This window comes from Sarcophilus harrisii, chromosome 1 (assembly GCF_902635505.1).
Source record: "Sarcophilus harrisii chromosome 1, mSarHar1.11, whole genome shotgun sequence".
Lineage (NCBI taxonomy): Eukaryota > Metazoa > Chordata > Mammalia > Dasyuromorphia > Dasyuridae > Sarcophilus > Sarcophilus harrisii.
The window spans coordinates 548,417,258-548,430,527 of NC_045426.1; the positions used below are offsets into that span (position 1 = coordinate 548,417,258).

Consider the following 13,270-nt stretch of genomic DNA (forward strand, 5'->3'; position numbering starts at 1 on the left):
ATTTCCCTTTTCCAAACTTTTTTGGGGAAAGTATCTAAACTTAAAGGCCTCTATTTCTTCCTTCAATATTAAACTCTGTGTATCCTTGTTTCTTAGGCAATTGAAACTACTATTTCCAGGTATTGTTGAATTGTCATATTTGAGGGTCTTATTAAAATTTTAGATCACTCTACTCTTAGATTCTCTTTGAATTTTCATGACACTGTTTTTTTCTGGTTCTTCTGACTGTATGATGATTCCTCATTCTCCTTTGCAGTCTCATCATTCCCATCAAACCCTGTAATCCAATGGTCTTCACAAGTGTGTGTGTGTGTGTGTGTGTGTGTGTGTGTGTTTAATCTGTTCTCTCTGAGATCTCAGCATCTCCCCTGCGTTTAACTATTTCATTTCTGTTTTTATTGACCAACTGACTCAGTTCTTTATATCCATAGAAGTCTCTTTCCTGAGCTCTCCTCTCCCATCATCAGATACCTGTTAGATATTTCAGCCTGGATATCTCATAGCCATCTCAATTGTATTGTGTCCCAAACAAATCATTATCTCACTCTCAGACTTCTGTCTGTATGTTTAGGAGAGATTGCTATTCTTCTAGTCTCTCAACTTTAATCGTCAGTTTTTTATTCTCTCTCATTTCATACTTCCAGTTGCCAAATTTTGTTGTTTCTACCTCTGTGATAGAGGCTCTTAATTTTGGGGGGATGTTTTGAACCCCTTTGGCAGTCCAGTAAAACTTATGGACCTCTTCTCATGATAATGTTTTTAAAAGCATAAGATAAAATACATACAATTACAAAGAAATAGATGCATTTCTCCTCCTGGCCCTCATCCTAGTTTATAGTGTCTGAATGAGTTAAGAACCCTCTCATATCTAATCCTTTTTTTCTGTTCATATAGGTACTACCTTTGTTCAGGATGTCATCTGAACTAATTCCTTTCCTTACTTACCTCATTTCTCTTCCCATTTAAAACAATTCTCTATGTAGCTACAAAGCTCTCTCTTCTTCATAAGTGATGCTGACCTCACCTTGTCATTCCACTACTCAGTAAAATCCAGTGATTCCAGTGGTTGTTTGTAGGATAAAATGTAAACTTTGACTTTTAATGCCCTACAATCCTTATCTAATTTCATTTTGTCTTCCTAGAGTTGCCATTTCCCACTTTCTCACAAGACTCTTCATGTTCTATGTACTTTTGTACTGACAGTCCCTTATGTCTGCATTGCACTCTTTCCCAAGTTGGCTGTGCTTCATAGGACTCTTCTTCTTCTAACATATAGTTCGAGGCACCCCTTTGTAACAGGAAGCCTTTCCTGACCTCCCCCCCCCTTCTCCTATTGCTAGAACTCCTCTGAATTATATTGAACTATAATGTATTTTAAAATTTTTTTCCTGTATTTACTTGGGTAAATTGTCTTCCTTGTTGAAACATAAGAATCTTAAGAATAGGAATTATTTTTCTTCTCTCTTGTCTCCTTTCTTTTTTTTCTTGTTTTGTGAGCCTAGCATAATCTCTGGAACTCAAGAGGTGCTTAATAAATGCTTGCTGATTGAATGATTTCAAGTATCATCTAGTGCACATCCTTTCCACAGGTTCCTTCCCAACTTTCAGATAAAACAAAGAAAGAGAGTTTGTGACCTGCCCAAAATCACACAACAGGTAGCAGAATCAAGGTTAAATTAATATCCAGATTCTTTGATTTCAAATCCATTTTTCTTTTCAGTTTATCAAATTGTTGATGCCTGTGTGTGTTTTTGTGTCTGTGTATATGAGACAGAGAGAAGAGAATAATCACTGCATAATCTTTTTTTAAAACTCTGAACCAAAGATAAAACTGTAGTTTTCTATTGTCACTTATTTTAGCATAGAGGTAGAAAAGGGAAGTACTTTTAAATGAATATGGTTAATAGAAATGTATTATAATGAAAAATAAAAAAATCCCTTCCACTATTCTCTGATATTTTTTATGTCATCTTTTGTCTTATTGTCATGATTACTCAGAATCTGATTCTTTTCCTCATACTCTTAGCTCATATGGCATCTTGAAAATTAAATTGGTAGGCCTTTGTGTTGACCTTTTGTGAATTTGCCAAAAATTCATTCCAAAGTCATCATAATTTTTGAAATATTTTAAAATGTTATGTGAGAATGCCTTCTCCTTTGATTTTCTACTTCTGTTTGAAAATTTCCTTTCTCTCAAAAAAGATTTTGTATTTTTGACTGGGCAGAAGGATATTATTAAAAATCATCCCCAGTAGATTAGTAGAAAGGAATTTTTAAGCAATGGTAAAAGGAGTAATTATTATTGCTGTTTTGTTATCTGAGTGTAGTTTATTGATTACATAGTCATGGTCCTCTTGGATGGGTGATATATTTTTTGGTATTTCATTGAATTTCAATGTCATTTTTCCTATAAACCCAGCAAATCTATTACACTGTATCAATCTCCACGTGTCTTAAGCATGTTTCTGATTGTCATATACTGTTCATAATTTGTTTACATAAGGAATAACCTGCTTTTCTTTTTTACAGTTACATGGGAATTGGTCTTTCTGCTCAAGGTGTGAACATGAATAGACTACCAGGTATACTTGTGTTTGAAGTATAGTGTAGCACTACAGGTAGCTGCTATTAATCTGCATATTTGGGATCAGTGACAGTTTTTAATGGGCGAGGAATAAAGCATACTTATTTTAGTTGATTGTTTTAAGTTGTGGATTTTAAGGGGAGGCTGGATTGTTTTAAAGACAGATTAAGAAAAGGGTAACTTTTATTTTTAGGATCATAGATTTAGAGCTTGGAATGGACCTTAGAGATGATTTAGGCTAATACAAAGCTAAGAGTATATCACTGTACCTTTTTATAATCTTTTTAACTTTTAAAATTAAAACTTCTTCAGTTCTAATTTCTGCATGTGAGTTTTCCCAATCATTAATATAAATACCCCTAAGCTGCTTCACCCATTTGGTGCGTACTCAGGAAAAATAATTTTTATATTTGTCTTAAGGAAAACATAAGTAGGATGGCAAAAATATCGCCAAAATATGTAATTTAGTGATCCTTATGTTTATCTGCACCATTCTTTCCCTCCTGTTAGTTTGCAAAACATTGAGTTGAATATTTTGAAATTAAAACCATTAATGTAAAATTGTAATAATTGCTTTTTTAACATAAGCCAGTTTAGTTTGGCTTCAAATTGTGTTTAGATGTTTTATTTGCTAGGACATCTTACCTAACAGCATCTATGTAATAATAAATGTGGCATAAAATATAAAGAGCATAGTGGTATGTTTTAAATGATGTTTCATTGTTTAAAATGATAGCTAACATAAAATGAAAGTTACCTATTTTAATGTAAATACAGCATTGTGATAATAATAATCTGTAGTTTGAGTGCTGTTCAAATGGTTTAACATTATAAATTATGTTGCCTGAGGGATCATAAAATGCTTAATTTTTAAATTTGAATCACCTAGTTAACTAAGGTGATCTAACATCAAAACTCTGTCCTATCAAATAAAAGTAGAATAGAACATATTTTTCTATCCTTCCTATCTTCTCTCCTCGCCCTCTGTCCTTTTCTCTCTTTCTCTCTCTCCCCTTCCATCCTTTCCTCCTTCCTCCTCCCTCTTTCTCCCTTTCCTTTTTTTTTTAAACAAATAAGAATTATGGGTTGATTTTTAAAATACGTAAAAGGCAGGAAATAATATATATGACCACCATCCTTTAAGAAAAGAACATGGGAAAGTTATTCTGTAAATGATACATTTACTTGTATTTTTTGTCATGTGGGAGCACCCTGTGTTTCATATCTATAACTTCATTTTATCACGAGATAATTAATAATGTTTAAAAAACACTAATACAGTGATTAGAGATTTGAATGTACAAATGAGAATTTGTTTTCTTGTAGCAGTTCTGCATTCTTCTAAAGGGCTTTATGTATTTATCATTAATCTTAAATGAATGAATCCAGTACAAAGAAAGTAAATTCCTTACATAAAACTTGAAATACAATAAATAAATTACTGCTTTCGGTTTAGGTTGGGATAAACATTCATATGGTTACCATGGAGATGATGGACATTCATTTTGTTCTTCTGGAACGGGACAACCCTATGGACCAACTTTTACAACTGGTGATGTCATTGGCTGTTGTGTAAACCTTATCAACAATACCTGCTTCTACACAAAGAATGGACATAGTTTAGGTACTGAGATAATTTATTGCATGTAAAATAAGCAAATGTTCTGATTCTAGAACAGGTTCTTATTTGCATTTGTCAACTTTGCAACACTCTAGTTACACTTGATTTTTGATTATCTATTTTAGATGCAGTTGAATATAGGGTTTTGTGTTATAGCCAGACGTTTGAATTTGTGAAAATTGTGGAAATTTTTACTTTGTTAAAAATTATACTGTATTTCAGATAGGAAAAGGAACTACGGCAGTACCCATATCTAGATTAGTGAATTTTCTACTTTGCTGTATAGGAAAGTTAGGTTTATTTTGTGGTTTATTTCCTGGTGTAGCAAGAGCTAAGAATGCAACATCATCAGCCCTTGAATGGGGAGGGGTCAGGAGAGGAACAGTATGGTTGAAAATGATTGCTACCAACCAAGTAAATGGCATTAACATGTTATGAGGAAAGTCCTGCTAAAGAAGGATAAATGAAGGATGGTAGCTGCAATTTAGAAGTGTGAAGGTGAGTAGGTATTTTCTTTTAAAAAAAAAAAAAAAAAGAAAAAGAAAGAAAGAAAGAAAAATAGGGAGAATCATGAGGGAGAAAAAGAATTAGTAAAAGGGTTGGACAAATCTAAAACTTGAAAACTTACTAGGAAAAATAGTATTTTTAGACCATAACACATAACACATTCAAAGTGGAGAGTAGGCTGCAGTCTTACTGCATAATTTTCATATCAGAAGCAGTATTTTACATAAGTTATCTAAAATTCCATTCTTTAAAGAAAAGCCTAGCAATTTAAAAATATGTAGCTGTTTGAGTCATTTTATAGCATTTAAAAGATAAACAGTATTCTAGGTACAAGGCCAGAAATAATGAATTCCAATTCTGGGTTTTTACAGCTCTTATCTTCATGAGTCTCTACCCTTCTTTAGCTGCCGAAATTTTACTTTGGCCTAAAATCGTGGAATTGGCTCCATACATTACCATCAATTTCTTAGGCCACCAACCTACAATTAATTCCACTTGCAATTTACCTTCTTCCAGAATGAAGACTGGGACTGGTAGTAACGCCCTTCTTGGGGACAGCCTCAGTGCATACTTCAAAGAATAACCACAAAAAAACAGCCAAAACTCAATAAGCTATAAAAACAGGTACTTTATTAACAAGGAATTATTTCTATTCGGGGGAAGTGGGAGGGGGCAAAAATAAAATAGGATAAATAAATACACTATCTTTTAACTATGAAAAAGAAGTTGGAAGAAATTGCTCTTAGCAAAGAAATAGAATTTAAAAATCAGAATATACAAGTTACTCTTTATATCTTACAAATCCTTCTATGTAGCATAGCAATTCTTCCAAGAAATGTTTGAATCCCCAGCTATATTAGTAATAACAAAAGTTCCTTGAACTGTCTGTTATTACTCTGTGTGAATGATTTGTGATTCCTCATCATAACCTAATAATTATAAATTCAAATTCTTAATACATGATTATGAATCTGGTAAAGTGCTTATGGCATCTTAACTGTAGCAAGGGCTATCTCTGCCTCCTTTGCACCACAAAGGATGCTTGTTTTATGGCTGTCCACAGAGGGATTTTGATCAGGGCCACTAATGAAGATTACATTATATGTTTCTTAACGGTTCAAGGTGATTGTAATGGCTAAGATTTTATTCCTTCAGGAAAAATAAGCTCCCTCTTATTTGTTTGCTGTTAATATTCTAGTGCAATTTGTGTTCCTACTTGATTTGGATTCTCAAGATGTTTAATTGAATGTACAAGATTGATCTTACATTATATTAAACTGGAAAAATGAGACTAGAGATTTGAATACATTTAATAAAGACAGTTGATTCTAAACTTTAAGAGAGAACATGATTAGATTAGTCTGTTTAGTGTTTGGTTGAATGTATAATATTGATCTTTTATTGAACAAGAAGAAACTAGTCTTTAATTTATGAATGTCAAACTATAATAGGTGCTTCTCAAATTTAACAGGTAGAATGATTATAGGTAGTCTTTTTGGTTAACGTTCTTAAACCTTTATGCTTTAATTAAATGAGATTTTTTTGGAGGGTAAGTGGGAGGAGAATGGAGACTGATTCCATTAATCAGTTACTAGAAAATTTTCACAAGTCTTTAAATATTAATATATTTTCCCTTAAGCATTTAAAAGTGGTAAGGAACAGGAAACCCAATAGGGGCATGTCCTAATTATGTATAAAATATTTTGAGCACTTTGGGGCAGTGTCTGAGGCATTTCTTCCAGACCAGGCAAGTAATGTTTAATTATTGTCTAGTCATACCTCTTAGAAATTATAATTTCAGTCCTTAGTAGATTACTTATTTTTTGTAATCTGGTCTACTGTAAAGCTTTTATGTACATACTAAATTTAAAAAAAAAACTTTTTTTTTTTAAATTGGCAATGAGAATTAAAGATAAAGAAACTAATGTCGGTTCACATATTTATTTTTAAAAGTTGCAACTACATTTTCTTAAAATTGTCAGCTGAATACTTTTTAAAGTACTTTCTTCCTCTGAAAATGAATTAAAAATTGGGATTACTTAAAACTTGTCTAAAAAAATACCCAACTTTTAAAAGTGGAATGTGCGTATGCATATATGTGAAATTTATTGTATAGAGCTAGATGAATGTGTTTCTCTAATATCTGTTACCTTTGACAAGATCTTATTAAAATTAAAATAAATTTGCTATTAGGATCTTTAGGAAATGTTTGGAAAGATTTTAATTAACACAGTCTTATCTTTAGTAAAGCAAAATAATTATCAGAAAATGTTCATGTTAAAACATTGATGTCTGCAAAGAAGATAGGGAATTCTTAATTTGTCAGTGCTGTTGTACCTATGTTAGAAATTAACATTAAAAATTTTTCTTGTTTTGCATTATTTGACATTCTTTTTTTAGACTTCTGAAGAATTTAAATGTATGTGGAGAGGGCACAGATTTTTTTTTTTACTTGAGACTGAAATTACTATTATTACTTTTTCTTTTTGTATAAAACTTAGACCATCTATGGTTTTGTATTTCTAGTGCCATGGCAGTATGAAAGTTTTCTATATTAAAAGTATTTTTAAAATACTATAAACATAGTAGGGAGGGGGAGGGGTTCTAAGACCAGAAATTTCCTTGTAACAATTTGTAGGTGGTATCCTTATATAGGCTAAATCTTGTGTAATGTGATTATGACATAATGCTTTAAAAAAAAATTAAGCTAATATTACCAGTACTTATACGTCCAAATGAATGTTGACCTTTAATGACCTTGTTGTAAGATGTACTTTTATTCCCGTAATGCTACTCTTTCTCCAAGTGTTTTTAGAATTACCCTTTGTAATTCCCTTCAGAGTATATTCTTTGGACCATATGATGGTGGTAAATCTTGCCACTTACTTTCTTTGGGGTGGTTTTCTAGGGCTTAAAAGTAATTCCTTCAGTTGAATTAGAAAAATATTTTGAACAGTGGCAGCATAATAATACTAACCCATACATGATAGGGAGTTGGAAGATTTTCAGAGTGAAATAGTGGGGAAGTACTATAAGTTACTTTTGTTTTAACAGGTGAGGCCAGCTAGAAATTGTTGGAGTAGAAATTCATATGTCCGCTGACTCAACAAACTGAACTCTCTGTATATTGGAAATTTTGTCATTGGAATCAATGTTTGCTTATTTGTATAAAGTGGTGATCACCAAAATGTATAACTTTCTATTTTTTTGAAAATCAATTGTAATACTAATTATCTCTTTGTATTTTACAGGTATAGCCTTCACAGATCTACCGGTAAGATATAACTATCTTTTTAAAGTATATTTTGTATCTTAGTTTGTATGTATAAAAGTGTAATAGAAAAAACATAAATATGTATATTTTGTATGTGTTTATGTGTACTAATTAGGTGCCATCTTAGGTGTTATACATGGAGATCACATTCCTATTATTACTACATAGGTATGAAACTTAAGAGATTTTTATTTTATGCATTTATCTTTTAAAAATTTTAACTTATTTAATATTTTTATTTTCTCCAGTTACATGTCAATTTTTTTTAACAATTGTTTTTGTTGGAGATTCTCTTCCTTCCTTCCCACCTCACCACTTTTTAAGAAGACACATGTAAAGCTATGTGTAGACTTTCTAAGATAGGGGTTAAACTGGTATATCTAGTTTTATGGTTTTCTTCATTTGGTGTAAATTAACCCATGTAGAGAATTTTTAAAATTTTAATTATTTAATTTTGAAAAATTAAAATTTTTTATTTTTAATGGTCCTGAGATTTTTTTTTTATGTTGTATATAATTTTTAATCACTATCTGCTTTTAAAGATTTTTGTCTTTGAATTATGTCTATAGTAGACTAAAGCCTCAGTGGCCATCTGATTTTTGGTTTATCTTGTTGCTTAAACCTATAGAACTAAGTTATAATAGAACAGACCACATTTTATTTGCTAAATAACTCTCTTATGAGCAGCGTGGAAAAAAAGTTGAGAAAGTCCATCTCTTCCAATCCATTTTTTGGTATTTGTTTTGGTATTGGTTTCTCTCCTGCTTTTAAATTACAAAGTTATTTTCTTTCTGTCATTAACCTGGGTTATGTAGCATGAATCCAGCCCTATTGGCCAGCTAAGCTTTTGTCTTATAAGATTTCCTGTTTTATGTATCACAGCCACAAGGGCCTGTGAACAGCTTGTGTCCTATGTCATATTTTTGCATTAGGAGCTGTTTACTCTTTATCACACAAGATGAATATGACAGATCAGACCAGATTTGCTGCTGGGCAAACTTGGGGGAAACAGATAGCATTAATAGAAAGAGTTTACTTTGTCACTGGTCTGGCTCCCACAGAAAACAACCAAAAAAATTAAATGACCTATATCTAAAAGTTCTAATGAGTGGATGCATATCATTTCCTTTATAGAACAAAACTGCTATTTTAACAAATTAACCTGAATTCTTTACATATAGAGTATTTGAATTAGTTTTCTTCTAGACTGTAGATCAGGGGTCCTTAAATTTTTTAAATGGGGGCCAGTTTACTGTCCCTCAAACTGTTGGAGGGCCGGACTATAGTAAAAACAAAAACTTTGTTTTGTGGGCCTTTAAATAAAGATACTTTATAGCTCTGGGTGAGGGGTATAAACGTCCTCAGCTGCTGCATCTGGCCCGTGACTGTAGTTTGAGGATCCCTACAAGGAGATTTTCAGTATATTTAATATTTCAAAAGAACATAAAAGTTCTAAAAGTTTTTGTTTAATTTTCTACTGTGCATTATAAAAGATTTATAAAAGGGCTCTCATTTCTAAATTCACTGCAGGCAGTGAACTAGTTGTTAGCAACCTACTTAATCCTATCTCAGCCATTTCAAATCAATCCCTGTTATTTTTAGGAAGCAATTTTAATTTTCCCTCCCCCCATAAAAATTTTTTTTTTTACTATTGATTATACACTCAAAAATCATTCATTTTATATGAACTACACCTAAGTTTGTTTCATTTTATCATCGATTGAGATGATTTTACATTGAAAAACTAACTATATTTTGAAGTTTGAATTTCTATTGTTGATAGTATTCTCGAAGTTTTCAATAAGTACTAATTCGTTAGAACAGAATAAATTTTGTTAGTGTTCAATTACTATATTTTACAAATAGCCCTGGCTGTTTTGGGGGACTGTCTTTTATTACTTTTATGATGGAATTCACTATGTTGATGAACTTTATTATAGAATAAATATTTGTCTTTTTAAAAAGATAAATTTTAAAAGATGTATTGCTTCTAACAAGAAATGTTTTCTCTAAGCTTCAGATTCCTTATTAAGCAAAATAAAGGTGTTCTATTAGTTCTCTCAAGATTTTTCCAGATATACAAGTGTGTTTCTATTAAATCAGGAAGATTGTTAAATATACAAACAACGTTTTGGGTTTGTTTATTTTTTTTTTTTAACTCATACATTCTTTAAAGAGAATTTTAGAAAATTCAGTAGTTTGTTTTCTGTGGTTTTCTTTTATTGCTATAGTATGTATTGAAAAAATAATTTTTTTAGTCGTCTCTAATTTCCTTTAATGAATGTGTATCAGTGAAGGGCTTAATCTGTGTGCCCTAATATCAGGTATTCATGCTATTATTATTTAACATATAATTGAATAGCACTTCTTGCCTTTCATAGTACTTATATGTACAGTGCCTAATTAGATCTTCATAAAAACCTATGTGAAATATGTGAGGCCAATATCACAAATCAGAGAGTTGTTATTTGCCATTGAAAAATCCAGGAGTACTTAAAGTACTCTTTACACAATGCAGTCATCTTTTTTTGTACCCTTCACAAATATATGTTCTTAGGTTTCAGTCAATTCAAGCATTTATTAAATGCCTACCTATTTGCTAGGCATTCTAATCCATCTTCCGTTTTGAGGTGTATGTGTGTTTTGTTCAGATATATTCCTAAATATAGGCATTCCTCACTTTTTATAGTCTGATAATTCAACATTGCCTAAAGATTCTATATGAACATCTCCTTTACCTTTTAACTTGATGGTTTCTGTTAAGTGACCAAATAGATGAAGATAGCATCATCACAGTTAGATGTACAGTTAGGATTTCACATTAACATACTTTAAAGGTACAAATCTATAAGAAAGTATGTAAAAGGTGGGAATGAGCCAGGTGCAGTTGCACACATCAGTAATCCTTGGTACCTGTGAATGAAACTGAGGCTAGTAACTGTTGATTTTGGAAGTTCTGAACTGCAGTGTTAACCCACAAGCTGATTGAGTATTTGCACTAAGTGCAGCATTAAAATGGTACACCTTCTGCATGGGGAGGTGGGAAGGGGTGGAGAAGAGTGAGAATGACAGAACCCAGGATCCCTCAAAAGGGGTGAATAGGCTCTGGACAGAAACAAAGCAGAAAGTCAATGCTCACTTCTAATCTGGGTGAAGTAGGGAAACTTAATCTTAAAAATGAAGTGGAATTTGCTCATGTAAGTGTCCATGAATATTTTTAGACTTAAACATAATTGCAGCTCACATTTGTATAGACCTTTAATATTTGTAAAGTGCTTTATATACGTTATTTCATTTGTATATTAACATGCATAGTTTCCTTAAAGACAGAAATGGTCTTTTCATATTATATAATGCTGTAGATATACTTACATGTTCAAATGGTTTCTGATGGTTCAGAAAGATGTATGTTTAGAGACAGTTTTGTAGAGGAAAACTGCTAACTTTTTGGGTAACTGATTTTTCTTGCCTTTTACATTCTCTATTTCTTATGATGATTGTCATAGGACTAGATTATTTAACGGTAATTTTAAGATAGTCTTTCCTAATTGGTTTTAGGTCGTCTATGTAAAACAAATAAATGTAAACCCAACTACAATTGTTTAGTGAAGAAATGTTGCTACTTCTTTCGAAGAAAGAATTTTTAAAAATTGTAATATTAGGAAAACAATTAACAGAATGAATATATTGTCTGTCTTACAGCCAAATTTGTATCCGACTGTGGGGCTACAGACACCAGGAGAAGTGGTAGATGCCAATTTTGGGCAACATCCATTTGTGTTTGATATAGAAGACTATATGCGAGAATGGAGAACCAAAATACAGGCACAAATAGACCGGTTTCCTATTGGTGATAGAGAAGGAGAATGGCAGACCATGATACAAAAGTAAGAGTGAAGTAGTTTGGACAGTTTTCAAAAATTACATTTTATAAAGTATTTTGATAGTTGGTATTCTTTTTGTGTTTAGATAAAATTTTAATGTATAGTTTCTTTTATTATAATCATCTTAATGATAAACTTTGAATTTGTCACATAATTACCTTCATTTTGAGATTAGTTGGGCAGTTAGATGGCACGATAGTGCTCAGCTTGAATTCAAGAAAACTCATCTTCCCAAATTCAAGTTTTGATCTCAGATACTTATTAACTGTGATTCTGGATGAGTCACTTAATTCTCTTTGCCTCTGTTTCCTCATATGTAAATGAGCTGGAGAAGGAAATGGCAAACCACTCCAGTGTCTTTGCCAAGAAAACCCCTAATGAGGTCACGAAGGGCCACATGTAATTTAAAAAATGACTGACCAACAGCTGAGGCTAAAGTAAATAAAATGGATGATTGGATATAAAACTTTCAGTCTGACACAGTACTTTGCCAGAGGAAACTAGACAGCTTTTTCTGGATGACATGGTAGCAGGCAATCAGAAATGACAAGTTAGATTTAGGGCCTCATATTCCTAAAGTGATTTACATGTATGTTTTCTTAACTACTGTTAGGTATGCCTTCAATTTAGTAAATGACTGGCCAAAATGGCATTAGGAGTTGTGATTAATTTTGATTTAACTGCATGTAGAAGCAGAAGTGAAGACTCCTTCCATTCTACCATGACCTGAAATGGAATTTTGTCAGTGTAATCATATTACACATTTATTTGAAACTGAAAAAATATTTACTAAGATTTTTAGTGGAGCTAATTTTCTGTCCCTTAGCAAGCTGTTACAGAATTCAAATCTGAAATTGGTAAAGTAACAAACATTCTTGAATTATATATTATAATAAATCCTTAAATACAAATAAAGTTGGAATGCAACTTGTCAATCTTAGAAGACTTTAAAAACACATGTTCTTAAATCATATAATTGGTTATTAAATGACATTGAAATTGTTGATTTAAGAAAAATAGTAGAAGCCATTTATCATCCTCAGAGGATTTAATTTTATGGGATATATAGTATAGCTTTAAGAAGATATGTAAAAATAAACATGTTGTTGTTAATCATATATACAAGTAGAATAATTGCTCATTTTTAGATAGAGAACGAAGAAAATTTTAGATTGTATAGTTTTTAATTTGTAGCAACAATAAATAGCATTTATATAGCTCTTAATTATGTGCCAGGCACAATTATTATCTCATTTGATCCTTACAAAAATCCTGGGAAGGCTGGCACTTTTGTTATCTTCAATTCACAGATGAGAAAATTGAGGCAAAATAGCTAAGTTACTTGCTTAGGGTTCACACAGACAATCTGAAAGTGTATTTGAACTTAGAATTTACTCACT

General features: G+C 31.7%; 1 protein-coding gene across 2 annotated transcripts in view; it reads left to right on the plus strand.

Moving 5' to 3' along the window:
* Positions 1-13,270, plus strand: part of RANBP9 (RAN binding protein 9) — a 98,191-nt gene that overhangs the window by 51,954 nt on the left and 32,967 nt on the right. For both annotated transcript variants that reach the window (XM_023496330.2, XM_031946832.1), the window contains exons 3-6: positions 2,530-2,582; positions 4,041-4,208; positions 7,964-7,986; positions 11,689-11,873. In XM_023496330.2, coding sequence (XP_023352098.2) covers positions 2,530-2,582; positions 4,041-4,208; positions 7,964-7,986; positions 11,689-11,873 — 429 coding nt within the window. The remainder of the gene's footprint in view (positions 1-2,529; positions 2,583-4,040; positions 4,209-7,963; positions 7,987-11,688; positions 11,874-13,270) is intronic.